General features: G+C 45.3%; 1 protein-coding gene across 4 annotated transcripts in view; it reads left to right on the forward strand.

Moving 5' to 3' along the window:
* pikfyve (phosphoinositide kinase, FYVE finger containing) overlaps positions 1-25,213 on the forward strand; it is a 215,381-nt gene that overhangs the window by 80,212 nt on the left and 109,956 nt on the right. For all 4 annotated transcript variants that reach the window (XM_070876033.1, XM_070876034.1, XM_070876035.1 and 1 more), the window contains exons 4-6: positions 15,728-15,846; positions 19,704-19,875; positions 20,715-20,922. In XM_070876033.1, the coding sequence (XP_070732134.1) occupies positions 15,728-15,846; positions 19,704-19,875; positions 20,715-20,922 (499 nt within the window). The remainder of the gene's footprint in view (positions 1-15,727; positions 15,847-19,703; positions 19,876-20,714; positions 20,923-25,213) is intronic.

Genomic DNA, 25,213 nt, shown 5'->3' on the forward strand with positions numbered 1-25,213 from the left:
GCTGGACGGTCACAGATTTGGTCGGCAGAATCAGCCCCGTGCTCGGACATGGGCTCAGCTGCAAAGCAAGCTGGGAGAAGGGTGGGGGAGCGGGGGGTGGGGGGGGAGGAGAAGGGAGAAGGGGAAGAGGAGAGAGAAGTCACAAGACTGCTGAGACCTGGGTGCGGTCCATATAGACCTTTGGGAGAGAGACAACAAAGAACCAGTCCTGCCTGCCTTCCTGCCATTTTGAGCTACTTGCAAAGGTAAAATGTAACCATGGGGGCAAGACTAACAATACTATACCTTGTGCGAGCCCTCTGCATCATGGTGCTACGGAGGAGACAAATGATTTGACGTCATCGCATGAGAAACCAATCTCTGAGCCCGCAGGGTGCTGGGTAGGAGGCCTTACCCACCTCGGGTATATCGAGACAGGCATTCATACCCTGAACCTGAGTTATACAGACTGTCAGAAGACTGCGTTTCCGCAAAGAAGTTGTAACTGTGAGTTGGTGAAAGCAGACCTGCAACCTAGAAGCGTCAAGAGGACTGCTTTGTCAGTTGAAATGAAGGTTACAGCTGCACTTTCATTCTATGCCTCCGGATCGTTTCAAGCTACAACTGGGGATATGTGCGCCATTTCTCAACATGCAACACACATCTGCATTCGGCAGGTGATTGTTGCACTATATTCCCGGAGGAATGATTACATAAAGTTCCCTGTGATCGTCCATCAATGCGTGACAGGGCTGTGGGCTTCTCTAGGATTACTGGCTTCCCAAAGAAATAGGGCTGCATTGATTGTACCCACATCACCTTGCGAGCACCTTTTGGAGGATTCCGAGATGTACAGGAACAGAAAAGACTTCCACTCCATTAATGTACAGCTTGTGTGACATGACATGCATCGCATCATGTCAGTCGATGTAAGATAACCTTGGGAGCACCCATGATACGCTCATCCTACGCAAGAACATTATATCTGCTATGTTTTAGCAGCAGCAGCCAGAAGGGCAGAGCTGACTATTGGAAGACGAAGGGTACAGCTTTGCCACCTGGCTCATGATGCCCTTGCGCGTAACCCGGACGGAAGCTGACCGGGAATACAGCATGTCGCACATTGCAATGCGCAGCATCATAGAGAGGACCGTTGGCATCTTGAAACAGCATTTCCGATGCCTGGACCATTCTGGAAGCTACTTGCTATACTCCCCTGAGATTGTCGGTCATTGTTGTGTGCTGCATGCTGCGCAACGTGGCCATCATGAGGCAGCAGCAGCTGGTAAGAGAAGACCCACCTGCGGTGAGGGTGACTGATAATGATGAAGATGCAGATGACGAGGAAGCCTTGCAAGTACCTGAACCCGGAGCACGACAGTGGAGGAGGGCAGGCCATCGTGCCCTTTTAATGATTGCTCGAGCCTTGCTCCAGCAGCTCATCCGTGAACGTTTTGCTGACTGAAGGCTCAGCTACAACTATTCCACATGGACCATGTTTACTGTTTGGACATGTTCCGTAATGTTGTGTTGTGTTAATGGAACAAATGATGGAAATGATTCTTGTTTACTTCAAAAGTTGTGCTAATAATGGAACAAATAATGTAAATGATTCAGTTTTAATGTAAAATATATTCATCAATTTAACAAACCGTTCTTTAATAAAATTATTCTTGTATCATACTTTAAAGTTTTAAGTTATGATCACTTACAAACTTTAAGATCACTTACTAACTTTTAAACTTGTAAATTTACATAACTTACAAAAAACAATTTGAGAACAACAATTATAGCAGTAACAATAATAACAGCAGCAAAGAAAGGCTGCACCCATCTCTCCTCCACCTTATTTTAAGACCGCCTGCTGCGCTTGTTCTTGGTGACACCACCAGCCCTGCCCAAAGGCAGTGGCGCAGTGTTTCTGGGGTTAGTACCAAGCTTATTCTTTGCCGCCCGCCTCCTAGAATGTGGATGACCCGGTTTGGGGCTCTTCAGAGGCTGGTGTGGGGATTGGAGTCGGAGTGCCAGTTGATTCAGTCAATGGGCGCGGGGTTTGGGCGTGTTCCTTTGCAACAGCTAACTCCAACATGCTGCCCCTCATGTGCCTTCAATGTCTCAACGACCTGCAACATTCCCTCCCTCATGTTCACTGATGGTGTTTGCACTATCTCTGACATTCCCTCACTCATAGTCCCGGACATCGTTCCCATTTCTCGCGAGATTGCTTGTTCTCCCGACAGTCCCACTACTTCATCACCCACCCCACTGATGGTGTCCAGGAGTGATCGCGTAAGGTCAGTGCTCTCCCCACTCAAGGCCATCATCTGAAGCACATCTGTTAGATCCTGCACCTCAGGAGAGCACAGTCGAGCTCTCTTTCCCCTGCTCCCCATGAGTGTGGCTCACATCCCACCACTGGGACCTGCAGCCTCGGACATTAGGAAACCATGGAATGTCCCACCAACACTCAAACTACTAGTCACGGAAGGGGCTAGCACCTCAATGCGTGGCATCTGCACCATCTCCAAAGTCAGTAAAACAGTGGGGGCTTCATCCAGCTCCGTGTCCCCCTCCCCCTCACCCTCACCCCCATGCCCTTGGTCTGGAAGGTGGGATTGGAAGATATTATTCTCTTCAGGCTCATCCTTGTCTGAATCTTCTGCATCTTCAGGGTTGGCCTCACATTCTGCAAAATATAACAGAACACAGACAAATGGTTAGCAGCAGAGGGGACAGGGTGGGTGGCATGAGTAGGCTCACAGCGCAGGCTGGAGACTGTGATTTGAAGGACCACGATGAATGATAGCACATTGCACCAACTGAAAAGTAGCTGACGGAGACATCCTCAGGAACCAAAGCATGGCTAACCTGCGCAGTACGTAACATTTCTCGACTCACCCTATCCTGGAATCAATGCGCCACAGTCATCAGTGCATACGCCCCAACACTCGATGCAACAGATGAGACCAAACTGGGTTTTTATTCCAATCTCTCAAAATCCCTGTCCCTGCGGACGACAAACTGATCCTCCTGGGTGACTTCAACGCCAGGTTCGGCAAAGGCACAGCCCTCTGGGGAGGCGTGATTGGCAGAGAGGGGATAGGGAAAGCCGACTCCAGCGGTACCCTACTCCTGACAAGTGTCTAGAACATGAACTTTTCATCTCTAACACCTTGTTCCACCAGAGGGACAAATACAAAGCATCGTGGCAACACCCTCGCTCCAAACACTGGCACTTGCTCGACTATGTCATCGTCCGAGCCAGTGATCAAGGATGTGTGCCTCACCTGCGCCATGACAGGAGCTGACGACCGCTGGACGGACCACCGCCTAATCTGATCCATCATCGACATCAACATAGCCTCAAAGCGGCGGGTGATGGGGGTGGTGGCAGAAGCAGTGCCACAAAAAAGTCAATGTCGGGGCACATAAAGACCCAGCTAAGTGAGCCCTATACAGCCAGCATCTCACAGCTAACCTGGCGTGCCTTGATGACCCTGAGACGCAGAATGCTCACAGCGCTTGGTCTGCCCTCCAGGCCTCCATAACCAGTGCCTGCAAAAAGACGCTCTGTCACTCAACCAGGAAACATCAGGACTGGTTTGATGAGAATGATCAGGAGATCCAAGAGCTAATAGATCGCAAATGCAGAGCATTTCTGAGCCTCAAGTAACAACCCAACTCTGGAGTAGCAAAGCAGCATTACAGACTGCTCAAGGCTGAGGTCCAACAAAAAACCCGGGACCTAAAGAACAGCTGGTGGATGGAGAAAGCACAGGAGATACAGTAGCTAGCCAACAGCCATGATGTACGAGGATTCTTCATCGCAGTCAAGGCCACCTATGGTCTAAACTCCCAAGGCCCCCACCCCAATGTTGGCCAAGAATGGGGAAACACTCATCAAGGACACTGAGGCAGTCAGGGCCCGCTGGAAGGAGCACTTTGACGATCTCCTCAGTCGACACTCTGCCTTTGACTCGAGTGTTCTCGATTCCATCCCGCCACCACCTCAGTAAAAACCCCAACACTGCACGAGTAGAAAAAGCCATAAGACAGCTTAAGAACAACAAGGCTACGGGAGTAGATGGAATCCCTGCTGAGGCACTAAAGTATGGCGAAGAGGCAATGTTGGCGCGAATAAATGACCATCTCTCTCATCTGGAGGGAGGAGAGCATGTCGGGAGATCTGAGAGATGCAGTGATCGTGACCATCTTTTTAAAAAGGGACAAGTCCGACTATGGCAACTACCGAGGGATCTCCTTGCTATCAGCTACTGGGAAAGTTGTCGCTAGAGTCCTCCTTAACCGTCTTCTTTCTGTGGCCGAGGAGCTCCTCCCGGAGTCACAGTGCGGATTTCGTCCTCTACGGGGCACAGTGGATATGATTTTTGCAGCGCGACAGCTGCAGGAAAAATGCAGGGAACAGCGCCAACCCTTATACATGGCCGCCTTCAACCTTACAAAGGCCTTTGACACTGTCGAACGTCGTCCTCCGTTTCTGATACCCCCAAAAGTTGTTCTTAATCCTCTGCCTGCTCCACGACGACATGCAGGCAGTGATCCTTACCAACGGATCCACCACAGACCCAATCCACGTCTGGACTGGGGTCAAACAGGGCTGCGTCATCGCACCAACCCTCTTCTCGATCTTCCTCGCTGCCATGCTCCACCTCACAGTCAACAAGCTCCCCGCTGGAGTGGAACTAAACTACAGAACCAGTGGGAACTTGTTCAACCTTCGCCGTCTCCAGGCCAGGTCCAAGACCACCCCAACCTCTCGTCGAGCTACACTACGCGGATGACGCCTGTGTCTGCGCACATACAGAGGCTGAACTCCAGGACATAATCGAAGTATTCACTGAGGCGTACGAAAGCATGGGCCTTACGCTAAACATCCGTAAGACAAAGATCCTCCACCAGCCTGTCCTCACCGCACAGCACTGCTCCGCCAGTCATCAAGATCCACAGCACGGGCCTGGACAAAGTGGACCATTTCCCATACCTCGGGAGCCTCTTATCAACAAGAGCAGACATTGATGACAAGAGTCAACACCGCTGCCAGTGCCGCCTTCAGCCGCCTGAGGAAAAGTGTTTGAATACCAGGCCCTCAAATCTGTCACCAAGCTCATGCTCTACAGGGCTGTAGTAATACCCGCCCTCCTGTATGGCTCAGACATGGACCATGTGCAGCACCTCCAGTCGCTGGAGAAATACTTTCAATGATGTCTCCGCAAGATCCTACAAATTCCCTGGGAGGACAGACGCACCAACATTCGCGTCCTCGACGAGGGCAACATCTCCAGTATAGAAGCACTGACCACGCTTGATCAGCTCCGCTGGGCAGGCCACATTGTCCGCATGCTAGACACGAGATTCCCAAAGCAAGCGCTCTATTCTGAACTCCTCCATGGCAAACGAGCCAAAGGTGGGCAGAGGAAACATTACAAGGACACCCTCAAAGCCTCCCTGATAAAGTGCAACATCCTCACTGACACTGGGAGTCCCTTGCCTAAGTGAAGGAAGTGTATCCGGGAGGTCGCTAAGCACCTTGGGTCACACTTTTGTCAGTTTTTCCCATTTTGTCCGTGTGCCTTCCAGTAATTGGAATTGACTTTTCCAACAACTGATTTAACTACATGTACATCTCATAAGCAGAAAACAGGAATTCACAAAGTTTATATAGAGCAAGGGAACGCTCATTAAAAACAGATACAAATCAAATGTATCTACACTTGCAGAATAAATTAAAGGCATTTAGAAAAAGATTTTTAGAAGCACAACTGATGAATGTTTGTAGCTTAAACGCTGTCTTTTTGACATCATGTCTTAGCATGTTTGCAGACATGTTTTTGCTACTTTTTAATGGGAATTCCTGCCTTCCCCATAGTTGCAAGCAAGGTCCATTGTGTGTCACAAAAGAGAACCAGCTTCATCTTTTAAGAGTGAGTTTACCTCCTTTTTATATATTTTAGAGTAGTTTGAAAAATGTAGTTCAGCTCTTCCATACATATTTCAGATATGGTATCCTTTGAAGCAAGTTATAGTATGTGTCACAGTGTAGGCCTATTATTGGCAGAACTTAATTCTGGAAATTGCTCTGCACATATTAAGTCATGTTCAGTGCTGAAAAGTTAGCATAACCCGTTTGGATATCTTTCACATGTCTTATGGTCACTGGAGCCAAATTCACCTGCAGTACCTAAAACTCTTACAGCAGTGGAGTTTTCTAATGACAAAATATCAAGAAGCTCTGTTACATAATTTGTTTGACAGGATGCAAGTTTCTTTCCTATTGCATTTGAGCAGTGTCTGTAGTTCCTTTCTTGAAACGTTTTTTTCTCAAATAAAGTTTCAGTTCATAAAGGATGAACTAAAGTGTGACTGCAGTTTATGCCTACATGCACCTCATTTTTATACTCTTGTCATCGAATGTGGAACTAGAAAGGACACCCGAGATAAAGCTTGAAAGATGAAGTGAAAGATGAAACTTAAAAAAAATTAAAAACATAAAAACAAAACATTTGAAACCCATTTATAACCACTGCATAGACAGCACCAACAACAACTTGTATTTATATAGCGCCTTTAATGTAGTAAAACGTCCCAAGGTGCCTCACAGGAGTATTATAAGAGACACAATTTGACACCGAGCCATATAAGGAGAAATTAACAGCTTGGTCAAAGAGGTAGCTTTTATAGAGCATCTTGAAGGAGGAAAGAGATGTGGAGAGGTTTAGGCAGGGAGTTCCAGAGCTTTTGGGGCCTAGGCAACAGCAAGCACGGCCACCAATAGTTGAGCGATTATAGTCCGGGATTTTCGAGGACAGAATTAGAGGAGTGCAGATATCTCGGGTGGGGCGGGGGGAGAAAAGAGAGTAGAGTGGAGGAGTGCGCGGTGGGGGGAGGAGGGAGGAAAGGGTTGTGGGGCTGGAGGAGATTAGAGATAGTGAGGAGCGAGGCCATGGAAGGATTTGAAAACAAGCACCAGCACACTGATAGAATAAAGATATTAAGTATGAGGAAAAAGAACAGAGCTAGTTTTATTCTTGTTTTTACAGTTAAGCAGATTATTCCCTGAATATATTGAGTTTGGACTTTTTAGACTGGTAAAATGTTAAAATGCATATACTTTTCAAAACTACAATATAAAGGACTGTTCCACTGTTTTTTCTAATTTGAAATTAAAAATCTCAGCAATGAACAATTGAATATGAAGTAAATATATAAAATGAATGCTATTTTGGTAAAATATTAGCAATAGTCTAACTGAATCTAGAGAGAAAATAATGACGGAGCTGAAGTAGGCAATTGGCTTTGATGCAAAATGTGTGTGCTGTACTACTATTAGAACATTGCCAACTAATACTTTTTATTAAAATTAGAAGGGTCCTGTATCATGTTTGTATGTGATGTCTAAAGTAAACAAATTACTGATGGCCATCAGCTCGTTTCAGTAGGTGCACCCCTTCAGTCACGAAGAGAGAATTATATGGAGGCAGATTATTGTCCAGTGCAGGGAAGATGGTTCCCATTAATGAGGAAGGAGGCCACATCCAAGATGTCAATTCCCAACCAGATTAAGGAGACTTCAGCAAGGATGCCTCCCCAGAACTAGTGTTACCATGTATTGCTCTTGCCAACATTTTGGTTTGTGCCTTTGGCCAAAATAAGCAGACCCAAGTTAATTTTGAACTGAAACCTGAAATATGTGCTATGAGTGGTATAGAATGCTACCAAGTTTCGAATCATAGAATGGTTACAGCACGGAAGATGGCCATTCGGCCCATCAAGCCCGTGCCGAGACTCCACTGCCCTTTCCCTGTAGCCCTGCAAATTTTTTACTTAAGATACTTATCCAATTCCCTTTGAAAAGATAAAATTGAGTGTGCCTCCACCACTCTTTCAGGCAGTGCATTCCAGATCCTAACCACTCTGTGCATAAAAAAGTTTTTTCTTACATCGCCTTTGGTTCTTTTGCCAATCATAAATCTATGTCCTCTGGTTCTCGACCCTTCCGCCAATGGGAACAGTTTCTATGTACCCTGACCAGACCCCTCATGATTTTGAATGACCTCTATCAAATCTCTTACTCTTCCCTTGGAGGAGAACAGCCCCAGCTTCTCCAGTCAGTCAACACAACTGAAGTCCCTCATTACTGAAATCATTCTCATAAATCTTTTCTGCATCTTCTCTAAGGCCTTCAGGAGACTTCAGCAAGGATGCCTCCCCAGAACTAGTGTTACCATGTATTGCTCTTCCCAACATTTTGGTTTGTGCCTTCGGCCAAAATAAGCAGACCCAAGTTAATTTTGAACTGAAACCTGAGCCTATATATGTGCTATGAGTGGTATAGAATGCTACCAAGTTTTGAATCCTTCCTAAAGTGTGGTGCCCAGAATTGGATGCAATACTCCAGTTGGGGCCGAACCAGTATATTTATACAGGTTTATCATCATTTCAACACTTTTGTACTCTTTTTATATACCTTTGTTTATGAAGCCCAGGATCCCATAAGCCTTTTTAACTGCTTTCTCAACCTGCCCTGCCACCTTCAACGATCTATGCACATACACCACCAGGTCTTTCTGTGTCAAACTTCATCTGCCATGTGTTCTGCCTGTTGACTATACTTCCAAGTTTTGTGTCATCTGCAGATTTTGAAATTGTGCCCTGTATACCCACGCCCAAGTCATTAACATATATAATGAAAAGCAGTGGTCCTAGAACTGACTCCTGGGGAAGACCACTGTATACCTTCCTCCAGTCTAAAAAAACAACAGTTCACCACTACTCTCTTTCCTGTCACTCAGCCAATTTCATATCCAGGCTGCCACTGTCCCTTTTATTCCATGGGCTTCAATTTTGCCAGCAAGCCTATTATGTGGCACTTTGTTGAACACCTTTTGGAAATCCATGTACACTACGTCAATCGCATTAACCTCATCAACCCCCTGTTACCTCCTCTAATTGTGCTAATAATTGCTGGAAATGCCAAAGTGTGTGTTCTCCTGACTCCTTAGAAAGGCAGAACATATCCATCCCATCAGGCCAATATGTGTCATTTGAAACTTATTTTTAGGTTTATCTATGGATAGAATCATTATCATAGGGAATCCCTTGGAGTCGAAGATTTTCTTCCACTCTAAAAGTGGGTTATCAGGTGACTGAAGAGTCCAATGCGGGATCTACAGTCTCTGTCACAGGTGGAGCAGAAAGTGGTTGAAGGAAAGGGTGATCGGGGAGCCTGGGTTGACGCGTGCTCCTTCCACTGTCTACGCTTGATTTCTTTCGACTTTTTGCCTTCTCTCCCTGCTGCAGCTGCACCAGCTGGCCTCCGACAACTCTCCTCGAACTCCCGCCACGCCTCCCGAAGAGCGTCGTCAGAGGCGGAGTGGGAGATCCAGGAGGCCGACAAAAGGCCCATCAGTCGGGAGGCGCAGTGGGAGTTCGAGGAGCGTCGTCTGAGGCGGAGCGGGAGATCCAGGTGGCCTACAAAAGGCCCATCAGTCGGGAGGCGCGGCAGGAGTTCAAGGAGCGTCGGCTGAGCCGGAGCGGGAGATCCAGGAGGCCTACAAAAGGCCCATCAGTCGGGAGGCACGGCGGGAGTTAGAAGAGCATCGTCTGAGGCGGAGCGGGAGATCCAGGAGGCCTCCAAAAGGCCCATCAGGCGGGAGGCACGGCAGGAGTTTGAGGAGCGTTGTCGGAGGCAAGCTGGTGCAGCTGCAGCAGGGAGAGAAGGTAAAATAGTAGAAAGAAATCGAAAGGTGACGTCACAACCAAGGAGGTAAGTGATTGGCGGGTGATTGGTGAGTTTTTTTTTCATTTTCTTTATCAGAAAGTAACCTTTAGCATTTATTGTTGCCAAATTAAGTTAATCTAGGGGTTAAGTCATGGCAGGAGAGCTCGGACATGTGTTATGCTCCTCCTGTACTATGTGGGAAGTCAGGGACGCTTCCAGTGTCCCTGAAAACTACATATGCGGGAAGTGTATCCAGCTGCAGCTCCTGACGGACCGCATTGCGGCACTAGAGCTGCGGGTGGATTCACTCTAGAGCATCCACGATGCTGAGAATGATGTGAATAGCACGTTTAGTGAGTTGGTCTTACCACAGGTAAAGCTTACGCAGCCAGATAGGGGATGGGTGACCAACAGGAAGAGTAGTGGAAGGAAGGTAGTGCAGGGGTCCCCTGCGATCATCCCCCTGCAAAACAGATACACCGCTTTGGGTACTGTTGAGGGGGATGACTCATCAGGGGAGAGCAGCAGCAGCCAAGTTCATGGCACCGTGGGTGGTTCTGCTGCACAGGAGGGCAGGAAAAAGAGTGGGAGAGCTATAGTGATAGGGGATTCTATTGTAAGGGGAATAGATAGACGTTTCTGCGGCCGCAACCGAGACTCCAGGATGGTATGTTGCCTCCCTGGTGCAAGGTCAAGGATGTCTCAGAGTGGGTGCAGGACATTTTGAAGGGGGAGGGTAAACAGCCAGTTGTCGTGGTGCATATAGGTACCAACAATATAGGTTTAAAAAAAATGGGATGAGGTCCTACAAGTTGAATTTAGGGAGCTAGGAGCTAAATTTAAAAAGTAGGACCTCAAAAGTAGTAATCTCAGGATTGCTACCAGTGCCACGTGCTCGTCAGAGTAGGAGTTGCAGGATAACACTGATGAATACGTGGCTTGAGGAGTGGTGCAGAAGGGAGGGATTCAAATTCTTGGGACATTGGAACCGGTTCTAGGGGAGTTGGGACCAGTACAAACCAGACGGTTTGCACCTGGGCATGACCGGAACCAATGTCCTAGGGGGAGTGTTTGTTAGTGCTGTTGGGGAGGGCTTAAACTAATATGGCAGGGGGATGGGAACCTATGCAGGGAGACAGAGGAAAGTAGAATGGGGGCAGAAGCAAAAGATAGAAAGAGGAAAAGTAAAAGTGGAGGGCAGAGAAACCCAAGGCAAAAAGGGCCACATTACAGCAAAATTCTAAAGGGGCAAAGTGTGTTAAAAAGACGAGCCTGAAGGCTCTGTGTCTCACTGCGAGGAGTATTCGCAATAAGGTGGACGAATTAATTGCGCAGATAGCAATTAATGGATATGATGTAATTGGCATCACGGAGACATGGCTCCAGGGTGACCAAGGCTGGGAGCTCAACATCCAGGGATATTCAACATTTAGGAAGGATAGACAGAAAGGAAAAGGAGGTGGGGTGGCGTTGCTGGTCAAAGAGGAAATTAACGCATAGTAAGGAAGGACATTAGCTTGGATGGTGTGGAATCGGTATGGGTGGAGCTACAGAATATCAAAGGGCAAAAAACGCAAGTGGGAGTTGTGTACAGACCACTAAACAGTAGTAGTGAGGTTGGGGACAGCATCAAACAAGAAATTAGGGATGCGTGCAATAAAGGTACAGCAGTTATCATGGGCGACTTTAATCTACATATTGATTGGGCTAACCAAACTGGTAGCAATGCGGTAGAGGAGGATTTCCTAGTGTGTATTAGGGATGGTTTTCTAGACCAATATGTCAAGGAGCCTACTCGAGGGCTGGCCATCCTCGACTGGGTGATGTGTAATGAGAAAGGGCTAATTAGCAATCTTGTGCGAGGCCCCTTGGAGAAGAGTGACCATAATATGGTAGAATTCTTTAAGATGGAGAGTGACACAGTTAATTCAGACACTAGGTTCCTCAACTTAAGGAAAGGTAACTTCGATGGTATGAGACGTGAATTGACTAGAATAGACTAGCGAGTGATATTTCAAGGGTTGACAGTGGATAGGCAATGGAAAACATTTAAAAATCACATGAATGAACTTCAACAATTGTACATCCCTGTCTGGAGTAACAATAAAACGATAAAGGTGGCTCAACCATGGTTATCAAGGGAAATTAGGGATCGCGTTAAATCCAAGGAAGAGGCATATAAATTGGCCAGAAAAAGCAACAATCCTGAGGACTGGGAGAAATTTAGAATTCAGAGGAAGGCTAAGGGTTTAATTAAGAGGGGGAAAATAGAGTATGAGAGGAAGCTTGCTGGGAACATAAAAACTGACTGCAAAATATATCCATAGATATGCGAAGAGAAAAAGATTAGTGAAGACAAATTTAGGTCCCTTGCAGTCAGATTCAGGTGAATTTATAATGGGGAACAAAGAAATGGCGGACCAGTTCAACAAATACTTTGGTTCTGTCTTCACTAAGAAAGACACAAATAACCTTCCGGAAATACTAAGGGACCGAGGGTCGAGTGAGAAGGAGGAACTAAAGGAAATTCTTATTGGCGGAAAATTTTGTTAGGGAAATTGATGGGATTGAAGACCGATAAATCCCCGGGACCTGATAGTCTGCATCCCAGAGTACTTAAGGAAGTAGCCCTAGAAAGATCATTTTCCAACAGTCTATCGACTCTGGATCAGTTCCTGTGGACTGGAGGGTAGCAAATGTAACACCACTTTTTAAGAAGGGAAGGAGAGAGAAGGCGGATAATTATAGATCAGTTAGCCTGACATCAGTAGTGGGGAAAATGTTGGAATCAATTATTGAAAATGAAATAGCAGCGCATTTGGAAAGCAGTGACAGGATCGGTCCAAGTCAGCATGGATTTATGAAAGGGAAATCATGCTTGACAAATCTGGAATTTTTTGAGGATGTAACTAGTAGAGTGGACAAGGGCAATCCGGTGGATGTGGTGTATTTGAACTTTCAAAAGGCTTTTGACAAGGTCCCACACAAGAGATTGGTGTGCAAAATTAATGCACATGGTATTGGCGGTAATGTACTGACATGGATAGAGAACTGGTTGGCAGACAGGAAGCAGAGAGTCGGGATAAACGGGTCCTTTTCAGAATGGCAGGCAGTGACTAGTGGGGTGCCGCAGGGCTCAGTGCTGGGACCCCAGCTTTTTACAATATATACATTAATGATTTGAATGAGGGAATTGAGTGTAATAACTCCAAGTTTGCAGATGACACTATGCTGATTGGCAGCGTGAGCTGTGAGGAGGACGCTAAAAGGCTGCGGGGTGACTTGGACAGGTTAGGTGAGTGGGCAAACAAGTGCCAGCTGCAGTATAATGTGGATAATTGTGAGGTTATCCACTTCGGTGGCAAAAACACGAAGGCAGAATATTATTTGAATGGTGGCAGATTTGAAAAGGGGAGGTGCAACGAGACCTGGGTGTCATGGTACATCAGTCATTGAAAGTTGGCATGCAGGTACAGCAGGTGGTGAAGAAGGCAAATGGTATGTTGGCCTTCATAGCTCGGAGATTTGAGTATAGGAGCAGGGAGGTCTTACTGCAGTTGTACAGGGGCCTTGGTGAGACCTCACCTGGAATTTTGTGTTCAGTTTTGGTCTCCTAACCTGAGGAAGGACGTTCTTGCTATTGAGGGAGTGCATAGAAACTTATAAGATTCTGACGGGACGGGACAGGTTAGATGCGGGAAGAATGTTCCCGATGTTGGGGAAGTCCAGAACCAGGGGACATATTCTTAGGATAAGGTGGGTAAGCCATTTAGCACTGAAATGAGGAGAAACCTCTTCGCTCAGAGAGTTGTTAACCTGTGGAATTCCCTACCGCAGAGAGTTGTTGATGCCAGTTCATTGGATATATTCAAGAGGGAGTTAGGTATGGCCCTTACGGCTAAAGGGATCAAGAGGTATGGAGAGAAAGCAGGAAAGGGGTACTGAGGTGAATGATCAGCCATGATCTTATTGAATGGTGGTGAAGGCTCGAAGAGCCGAATGGCCTACTCCTGCACCTTGTTTCGATGTTTCTGCATGCTCTCGGCGATAGGACTCGGTGCTCAGTGCCCTTCCGGAAGCTCTTCCTCCACTTGGGCGGTCGTGGGCCAGTGATTCCCAGGTGTCAATGGGGATATTGCACTTTATCAAGGAGGCTTTGAGGGTGTTCTTGAAGCATTTCCTCTGCCCACCTGCGGCTCGCTTGCTGTGTCGAAGCCCCGCGTAGAGCGTTTGCTTTGGGAGTCTCGTGTCGGGCATGCGGGCGATGTGGCCCATCCAACGCAGCTGATCGAGCGTGGTTAATGCTTCGATACTGGGGATGTTGGCCTGAGCGAGAACACTGAAGTTGGTGTGTTTATCCTGCCAATGGATAGAATAATGCACAGCAGTAGTAAGACACAGCAAGCTACAAAAAGTACAATGCTCAGAAAATAAAGAATTAGCCCTTGAGTTGAATGTCCCTTTTAAAACATTTTTTTACTCCACTTTATAATTAACAGCACCTTCAGATGAAAGTCGTTTTACCTTAAAGGTGCAATATTGCATATAAGCGACGGACAATCCCTGGCTTCCCCCTTCTCCCAACCCCCGGCCCCCCCATGGACTTCAGATCTCCAGTTAGAACTGAAGAGGAGAAAAGTCTGTTGGACTTACCCAGCTCAAAGGCCTCGAAGTCTGTGTTTCATCAATTCTGATCAAGGACACTGATGCAAAATCTTGTATTTCCATCACCCCAACTGTCCTAATGTCGTCTTCTGTGGCTCGGTTTCAAATTTTGTCTGATAACGTCCCTGTGAAGCACATTGGGACGTTTTACTACATTAAAAGCACTATATAAATGGAAGTTGTTGTATTGAAAATTGGGCAAGTGTTTTCCTGTCATGCTTGCCTTGTATATCAAATACTGCTTTGATCATGTAAATTTATTGGCGCCTACTATAAAACCACCTCGGCATTGGTCTACATTTTGAAATTTAGTAAGGCTAGACACCTTCCACTTCATCTTTAGTTCTTTTGAAACATTGTGTAAAATGGATTTAAAAATTCTGAAATGTTGTCATATCAGTCATGTTATTGCCAAGAGTGCTTATTTTCCTAGATGATAGGTTTACACTCTCGCTCTCCTATATTGGGGATTCTCAATGCGTATGATTTAAGGATGCCTTCTGTAATACCTACATCTTCAATGGGGGAAGTAGTGACTAAGTTTTAAGGTGATCTTCCTTCCAACCCCTAAACCAGTTACAATAGAGGCAATATCTTTCAGAGCTAGTGCATGTGAGCCGGCCCAATATCTCTTGAAACCAAAAATATTGCTCTTCATAGTGGGTACTCTTCCCAAACCCCCAAAAGAGTTGAATCAGTGTGCTTTCCATCTTCTGTTTTCAACAGTGGTTCTCTCGATTTTTGTATTTTGAAATATTGAGGACTAAAGATTGCCTTCAAATTCCTGTGGTTTACCCAGTTTTCATAGCTGAAAGACCTGCAATGTTATACTTTGTAATATACCTTCCAGTGATGTTACAACTTATTTTCATTCCTAATGGGTTATTTGTTCACAGCTGTTGTATTCCACAAGATGTTTCAAATTTCAGCCATTGTTGGAGGTGAGGGAGTATAAATGGGTGTCTCTCTCATCCAATTGCCTGGGGAGGTGAAATGATTGGAGATATTGATCAATGAAAGTAGTAGGAAGTGTCCAACAAAATAGTCTAATGTTACTCGTCTTCCAAGTTTTCTTTCATGTGGGTAACTACCTAATTTTGGAGTTGTGCCATTAACAGTGAACTGGAGTATTGATTTAGCTCCCATCTGCCACAATAAATAAGGTATTCGTTCAAACTGCCCTATATCCCAGAATAGTTGTAAAAAGAACAATTACAAAGCATCCAGCTCCTGAACAGCTTGGCTTACAAAATAAAAAGGTATTATAAATAAATGATCTAATCAAAATTACCTTGTTTCCTGTTATAAACTGTTGTTTAATATTGTTTTTGGTTTATTTATTAGATGGTCACAGAAAACCAGATGTGTCTATGGGGAGCCATGATCCTCGAACAGCAGTACAACTGAGGAGCCTGACGACAGTTCTAAAGCGCCTGAAAGAAATAATGGAGGGAAAAAGTCAGGTATAGTATATAGCAAACAAGGAGTTAAGTTATGAATGTAATGCACCACATAAAAGCAAAAGAAAAAGCAAGCTCAAGAGGCCGGAATGGCTGCTGTAAGGGGAGTTTTATGAAGAAGCTCTAAAGGATTGCATAGAAACTTGCAAGAAACTTTAATCACCGCAGAAAGGTTTAATCAAAATTAAGTTTGTCACCAAACTGGAAGATGTAAATAGGAAGTAGACAGAGCATTTTCATGAAATAGTCAACAGACGATCTGAGATCCGCAATAGCAAATTTAAAGAACAAGCCACCCCTCGTCCAGAACTATTCCCGGCCACCGGGTGGTGCATGTGCAGAACTCCGACATGAACAAATTAAAGTCCTTGCTTGCTGCCGACTCCCACAATCGCTAGCCTGACTCCGCGATCCACCCCCCCCCCCCCCCACCCCTCAATGATCTCTCTGCCGCACCCCCAACCCCAAGCCAGCCAACCCTAATATCCCCTTGCTCAGTACCTGTACCATCCAATTTAATGTGACCATTCCTCATCCAGAAAAAAATATATAATATATATCAGTTGTCGTCTTCAGGTGGTCATGGACGATTGGCGTGCAGTCCATCTTCACCCCGAGATAGGTCGGAGTGGGATCATATTGCACAGTATTGCCGCAGAAGGTTACTTTTAGGGTGCGCTTAGCACTCCGGTTATCAAGATGGAATGCAGTGACATTTTGTGGGTGTTTTGATTTTAAGCCTCCATTTCCAGAAATATTCCTCCATGGTGTTTAGGACTCCGTTGCACTTGCATTGCCAGGGTCATCTGCATATGCAAGTATGTGTGACGTCGTTGACCGCATTTTGCTCGTGTAAACATTGAAGAGCGTTGGTGCGAGTAATGAGCCATACGGCAGTCTGTTGTTGAGGAACCGGGGCGTGCTGACTTTGTTGCCCAAAAGGACACACAGCTTAGCATCATCCATCGCAGGCAAAATGTTTTAAGGCAGGCCGGCCACCTTCCCTTTCTTGTGTTTAAACCCTCCTTCTCTTCTGTGCTGATGGCAGTGGGGGTTTATGGAGTGTTTTCATTATCCGGTGTAGTTGACAATAGATCTCTTGCTTGGTGTTTTTGTTGAGCAGTTCTTTTGTGCTCTCGACCAGTTTGGAGGCTATGGAGTTAGGCTGGACTTTTGAGATCCGATATTCTGTCAGATTAGTTGCTCTAAGACATCGTAGTAGGGCCCAGGCACATCAATTAGAGTGTGTGATGTCCTGACCTTCAACACACTCAATCCACTGCTGGCGTCTGGATGAGTCTAGAGACCAGGGACTTCGCATCCTGTAGGCTGCCTGCCTGGTTGTACCGATGGAGAAGATCCTGGGTTTCTTTTGTCCAGCAGGGGGAGTGAAGCCCTGGGGGATACTCTTCGTGGCAGCAGCGGTAAGGATGCCAATGAACCGGTGATAACATTCCGGTGTCAAGGGGATTCGGATCACAACTTTCTCGACGGCTTCCTATAGCAGTTCCAGTCGCCATTAGCCAGGTTCCACCGTGGGATTCGTTTCAACAGAATCATGGGGATTTTGATGCTGAGTTAGGTGATGATGGGCCTATGTTGACTATTAACTAAGTAAATATTATGTGGGATGCATCAAGTGTGCTTCCACTTAAACGACAGTAAGGTCCAGATTGTAGTTGTATTGCCAGCGAGCGGTGTGGAAAGTTGCTTGCTGTTTGGGATCGAAGACCAGTTGCAGATATTTCGTGGATTTCCAGCCCGTGAGCTCTTTGCCACCAGCTTCATTTATTTCATAGTCCCACGAAGTGCGATGGCTGTTAAAGTCACCAACATATATGGTTAGGATTGGTGCATTTGGGAGGGCTGATTTCAGCCATTTTGAGTTATGGGCTTTGTGCAGCTCCCCTTTCTTGATGGCGGTGGTGTTAGGTGGCTTATTTAGTTGGGGTGAGGGGGGTGGTGTGGAAGACATTGAAATCAGTGTTGGTGTTTTTCACACATGGACAGACTATATTTCGAGTGATAGTGGCTAGTTATTAGGTTGTATCCATGAATATGGTAGAGGTTGAACTGTTGGCCATTGGAAATGTGGGTTTCCTAGAGTGTGAGCACGTGAGATCCTTGTTCCAGGACCTATCTGGCATGTTGGCTCTGAAGAGGGCCATTATGGTAGCTTGAGTTGTTGCTCTGAAGACTGGGAGATTGTTGATCGATGTTTGGTCACAGGGTTCAATCTTGACTGACGTTTTTCTAACTCCTGGCATTACCATTTGAATTTGGGCCATCATCCCTTTTGTCTCTCTCATCTCTCCTGTTTTCTAACCTATCACAGATATCCCCTTTTGTTTTTTCTTCCCTTCCCCCTTTCAGTGTTTAAGAATCTGTTCTTTCCGAACACACACTCTCCAGTCCTGACGAAGGGTCCTCTCCACAAATGCTGCATGACCTGCTGAGATTTCCGGCATTATATCAATAGAATTAGTCGTGATTTCTCACTTAACAGAGTGGCTGTGTGAAAGCTGCCATCTTCCACTTCAGATTGATGATGTATCCTGATTTAGTGGCAAGAAGGATAGATGCAACTGTTTCTATTTTTGTGTATTTGTTTCATTATAAATTGAGTATATTTTGAAATTTTCACGGTATTTGTCTAGTTACTAAAGTAAGTTGACCTTACTCAAAGTACCAACGGTAAATTAGGTCCATATAAGATAGGTATGTATATTATGCCACATCTTTTGGAAAATATGGATGCAACCGATGTATGTAGTTAGCTTAGTTCCAACAATGCCTGACTTTTAAGTTGAGCAGTCAAATTGGTTTCAAGCTTCATTAGTTGCCTATCATTCTACTTGGTTGGGGTACCTCATGGTTAAACCAAAAAAGTGATTTTGCATAGCTTATCTCACTACAAGCACTGTTTTTGTTGGCTCTGTGTGAAAGGTATATTAGAGTTGCTACTACTCCCATTTATTTGAATATTATGCAAGAATCCCTGCCAGTCCCCTCTTTTTTTTAAAAGCCAATTTTGAGCTGCCAATCTCTGATCAGCTTGGTGGTAGTCAGCTGGATATGAATCTGCCAGATCTTGCATTTTTCCAGCCAGTAGAACTGCCATGGAGGATCTGAGTGAAGCCACCTTTCTACTTGCAAAACAAAATCTCTTTTTAGAGGAGACATTCAAGACACACATATTTCCCATGTTTCTTCTCTTAGTATTTTAGATTAAACTATTTTACTTATTTTTTTCCCCCTTTCTTTCCTCTTGAGTTTAGTTAATCCTTAAAGTTGTCAGCTCTTTTAGCTGAAAGGTAGTGTTTTTAAAAAAAATGTAACTAGTGTAAACTTGGCTCACTCTTGGTAGTACACTTGCTGCTGAGAAAACGCTGTGGGTTTGAGTTACACTCCCAGGGTAATGTAGGCTGACATTCCAATGCAATGCTGAGGGCACTTCATTGTTGTAGATTCTGTCTATCAGATGAGATGCTGAACTGAGGTCCCATCTGCCTGTTCCGGTGATTCAGGTGGAAGTGAAACATCCCACAGCGCTATTCAAACAAGTAGAATGTTCGCCTGGTGTTCTGTCCAACATCTTTCTATCCAACATCCAATGCCATCAAAAAAGAAAACGAATGACTCGGCTTATTTTATCAACACACGGCAACAGAATGGTAGACCTTGGATTTCCTTTTAAGTTTCCCTAAATGCTAAGAGAGAAAAGGAAAACTGGGCAAAAAAAATTGCAAGAATGTGCCAAGAACATGTTCATTCGTTATGCATGTATGTAGATACTATTGTGCTTTATAATAGTTCAGGATCACTGAATCCTAGATTATTACCGATGTTTTGCAATACAGGATACTGATCTGAAGCAGTACTGGATGCCAGACAGTCAGTGTAAAGAGTGTTATGATTGCAATGAGAAGTTTACCACCTTTAGACGTCGACATCACTGCCGTTTGTGTGGACAGATCTTCTGTAGTCGCTGTTGCAATCAAGAAATTCCTGGAAAATTCATGGGTTATGCTGGTATGTAAATAGTGAAACTAATTTAAGAGGTTCAATCCTCTATGTATGTGCCAAGGATTGATCAATTTACGCAACTGAATAGGGCAAGTGATAGTCATGAGTACTTTATGGTGCATTAAATAGCTGGATAAATATAACCAGCAGGTTTCCAACATGCTTTTAATTTATACATTGGATGGAAAGAGAAATGATCAAATATAATTAAAACATTTAAAAAAACATAAAATAAACTGGTGGAAAAATTTAACCAGGAAACAATTTGTTAAATTAGTGGAGATATCTTACTATAGGTAACATTATTTAAATTTATTGGGCTATTTTTGGGGGGACATTGTATGGTCTGCATTGTTTGTGGATTCAGGTGCTGCCATATATAGATGTTAGAGGAGCAATTGAGAATTGTAATCCTCCAGTCTTTATTGGTACCAAGTGCAGTTGGTAAAATTGTTTAATGTACAATTTACTGTAGCATGCAGGCGATAGAAAATGTCTACTAGTATATATCCGTGTTCTGAAGCATATATATGAGGAATGCAATTTATTAAATTCACTAGTCTTTACCGTGGGTAGACCAATTTTGCCTGTGGTGTGAAGTATTTCTCATGTGCCTAGTTTGGCATATCTAACATTAATGCTATCTAATACTAATGCTCGTTTCAAAAAAGGTATATTAATAAAGTAAAGGACAAAATGCCTTGTAAACATTCATAACAAATGCTTGTAGCTTACCTGTTTAAAGCTCATATTAGAACTGATGTGTAGGTCCATTAACTTTTTCAATGTATGTATTTATTGTAGGTCTGGAAACTATTCTAAATTGATTTCATCTCTCTCTTCAGGAGATCTTCGAGCATGTACTTACTGTCGTAAAATAGCATTGAACTATGCACATTCCACAGACAGTAGCTCCATTGGTGAAGATCTAAATGTTTTGACTGACTCAACGTATTCTATATCCATATTGGATCCTAGTGAACCTAGAACTCCTGTAAGTGGACGGAAAGCCAGCAGAAATATATTTTTGGAAGAGGACCTTGCTTGGCAGAGGTATGAAAAATATTTTTGGGGCACATGTTTGCATTGTCCTTTTTATATATGTGACATGGATTTGAGTGCAAGGGAGACTGCTGAAAGTCTCAACCCTGTTTCCTACAATAGATTATATATGAAATTAATGTGTCTAGTTCCCAACATGTGCAGGTCCACTGTACAAATTGGTAATAAAATGACAATCTTGCTCTGACTATAATGCTAAATGATTTGAGGAATATAAAGACTCCCATTGGCGCAATAGGAGCCACTCTCATTTGGTTAAGGCACATTGATCAGAATATTTTCTTTCCCCCATGCCTAAGTTACACTTAACAATTTGAGTATTCGATGCTGATAATTGGGTAAAGAGTGGAAAAGTGTTCCATTCAACCTGGCACTGGTATTCCTTACAATGAGCAAAGATTCTCCAAAAGATTTGCATTGTATGAAAAAGCTTTTGCAAGATGCTGTATGGCCTTTAAGAGCAGCCAAAGCTGAGCCAAGTGACCTAATGTTGGAGATTTAAATAAAAACAACAAATTTTTCAGTTTTTCTGTCTTTTATTTCTCTCCCATCATCCCATCTGTATTTCCCATTATTTATTTTGCTTTCTGTACATGATTCAAATCTATTTTATATTTCCTGCTTTATTCTTCATGTCTCTGAAGATTCTTCAATTTGTTTGGTTGAAAAGCCTCGCTGTTACCACAGATGCCACAGATCCCCTGTAGAGGGCGCAGCACTGAAACAGAAGCTGGACTAGTGGAAATCTCCACTCACGAGTCTGCAAAAAAATCTGTGGGCAGTTGTCAGCGAGGTGAACGGCAAAAGTCGTTTTTTGCTGCTGAGCAAAATCCGGGCCAATGAAAATCCATGGGACTAGACTTTCCACTTCAGATCGTGGGATAGTGCCCATGTTTCGCCCAAAAAGGCAGGCTATTGCCCATTTTGCTTCAAAAGTGGAAAGTTGAGCCAGAACTTCGCCGGAAAATTTCCGGCCCAACTTTCGTATCACATCTCTGAGGTAATCGCCCACACATCACCCAGCGCAGCTTTCGGCACATTGCCGGGCTGATTGCTCGCCGAGAAGATCGCTGGAGAAAAGCTGCTTTTACCTGGCCTTCCTCACAGAACTCGGCACTACAGATGGCATTTTGAACGTCTGAGGAAGTGAGGAGGCTATTTAAACAAGGAGCTTATAACTTGTGAGTTATTTAAGGGCCTTTTACTGATAGATCCACTCACATTTATACTTATATTTATAATTTTATAATTTATATATTTTTTTCAGTACAAAGGGCATTTATAACAATAGTGATGGGGCCTGTAGCTTCTCTACCATTACTTGTAAATGCTCACATGCTGGCGTCTGAAGTTGAGTTAAGTGAAGGGTTTAGTGAAGGGGCCAATCGAAGAGGTGGCAGAATAATGCGGAGGAGGAGAATATACAGCCGACGAACTTGCAGGGAAAAGCAATCTTGCCTCAACTTGTCTGATAACGCGTGCTTTAGGAGGCTGCACTTCCGAAAGGAGCTCATCGATGAGATATGCCAACTCATCAAGGGGAATCTGCAGCCTACCAACACCATCCGGATCGCACCGGCCGTTGAGGTAAAGGTTACTGCGGCACTATCCTTCTACGCCTCGGGCTCCTTTCATGCCTCAGCTGGCAACATTTGCGATCTCTCAGCACGCCACATATTGCTCCATTCGACAGGTGACTGAAGCCCTTTACACTCACAAGATGGACTTTATAAACTTCCCTATGACCAGGAAGACACAAATCGGGAGAGCTTTGGGTTTCTCGAGGATAGCAAACTTCCCCAAGGTGCAGGGAGTAATAGACTGTACGCACGTCGCCCTGAAAGCACCTTTGCAGAATGCAGAGATATTTCATAACTGAAAGAGATTCCACTCCCTGAATGTGCAGCTCATTGTCAACCACAACCAAATAATCATGGCAGTTATGTTAAATTTCCAGGCAGCATCCATGATATGCACAACCTGTGTGAGAGTGCTGTCTCTGACCTGTTTGACAGTCAGCCACAAGGTCATGGTTGGATGCTGGGGGATAAAGGATATGGCCTTGCCAGCTGGCTCATGACCCCCCCCCCCCCCCCCCCCGCCCCCTGGCGTAATCCCCTTATGGAAGCTGAGAATCGTTGCAACGAAAGCCACATAGCTACACGCAATATCGTCAAAGACAATTGGAGTGCTTAAGCAGCACTTCAGATGCCTGGACCACTCTGGATGCAGCCTAGAGTACCACCCTGACCAGGTCGCTGAGTTTATTGTGATGTGCTGCATGTTGCATAACCTAGCTATAAGGAGAGGACAACAATTGCCAGATGGGGCTGCTGGTCCACCTCAGGAAGGAGTGGAGGCGGAAGAGACAGACGTCAAGGAGGAAGAAGAGGAGGCTGGTGAGGACCTCTGGGAGGACAACCAACCTGGCGATGAAGCCATGCCCGCCCCCCCCCCCCCCCCCCGGAAGACTGGAGAAACCCCGTGGGAGTTACACAGCTGCAAAGCTGTTGCGCCAGCAGCTCATAAATGAACGCTTTGCATGAACTTGCATTGCGGACAGTTACAGTTACGGTTAGACAACAGTTGCATTTGTGTTAAATTGCGTTTCATCCTTCCCTGGCGATTGTTGTACAACAGTTGCATTCATGTTTTACCTTAACTTATGTTATTAGAAGACACTGCACAACAATTGTAAAATTCAATACATTTTTTAATTTAACAACATTGTAACTATTTTTTGAACTGTAACTTCCCCCTCACCCACCCCCCCCCCCCCCCAACCCCACCAACAATCACCCAACAACAATAAAAAACAAGAACAATAACAATAATACACCCCCCTCTCTACCTGCGGCCACGTTTCCCTTCAGATCCTGTACCCCCCTGTATCTTAACCGCACCCCGTTTTGGTCCCAGGGCAGCGTGACGAGTCTAACGGGCGCCGGCAAGACTTCCTGCCATGATGGAGGTGATGGTGACGCAATTGCCTGTTGGGAGGGGTGTTGGAGGGGAAGAATTGCCTTCTGAGTCAGAAGGAAGTGCTTCCTCCTGAGTCGCTTGTGTGCTAGTGCTCGTGGTATGTCTGACGGCGGCACCTTGGAGTTCAGTGCCGTGTCCCACCAGCAACGCATTCTGCAAGGAGGTGGTCAGAGCATGCATCTCCAAGAGCGTCTGCTGTGAAACCTCCACTTGACCCGGGACATGTCTCTTGTGAATATCATGAATGCCTGGAGATGCTCACTTTTAATCTGCTCAAGCCTTCTATCAGATTGACCAGAGGAGGCGTGTGCTGACCTCGCTGACCTGACCTCCGTGGGGTCAGCGTGTGCATTATTAAACATCTTGGCATCGCCGGCTGCACGCCACTTGGTCCCGCTACCTCTTCCGTCGAAAACTACAAAGTGGCCGCAGGTTCAATTGTCAGAGGGATGCAACGGGCATCCTCCTCTGTTTCCGTAACATCTCCTTCCTCCTCTGAGCTGATGGTCTCCTCCTCCTTTGTCCTCTTCACCCGTGGTGAATAACACCTGCAATGGAGCAGGTGAGGGTGTGGCCTCCCTTTGCATCTCTGGAGCTGGGAGACCTGCAAAACACAATTGAGCTTATTGGAACAGAAGGGATTCTTGCGCTGCGCTGGTATATGTAGGAGGAGCAGCACTACTACAATAAATGTGACCGAGAGACGTTGCATATTAATGCATCATATAGAATCTATGTGGAATTCGCTGCCCCAGAGAGCTGTGGAGGCTGGATCAGTCGGAGATAGAATGATACGGAAGTGAAGGTTTATGGGGAGCGGACAGAGAAGGGGACAGATGGCCAGATGGCCTGTTCCTGCCGTTATTTCTTATGTCATGTTGTCAACCTAAGAGTAGCACAAAGGATGCATGCATAACATGACATCATTTGTATATTATAGTTAAATGATGTTACATTACTTTAACACTGCTTGACACATTATTCACGTGACTTATTCACGTGACGCAAGGGAGGGCTCTGCAACACCACGGGTGGTGGCCGAGTGACTGTGGGTCGCCACAACTGCCGCTGCACGCTCCTTGAGGTTGGTCAGTGGCTGCATCTGAGCAAGGCCCCCTCCGATGTGCCTCTGCTCACTGCCTCTGCTCACTGTGGTTGTTCGATATCTTCCTCTGCAAACGTGACAAGAGCATGGCATATAAACTAGGTAATATCATGGAAAGACAACAGTTTCCAACGTTGTATGCTAATAGTGTGCATCCACAATTGATGCACGGTTATAACAAAGATCGTGTTGAGG

Source organism: Pristiophorus japonicus, chromosome 3 (assembly GCF_044704955.1).
Source record: "Pristiophorus japonicus isolate sPriJap1 chromosome 3, sPriJap1.hap1, whole genome shotgun sequence".
Taxonomy (NCBI): domain Eukaryota; kingdom Metazoa; phylum Chordata; class Chondrichthyes; family Pristiophoridae; genus Pristiophorus; species Pristiophorus japonicus.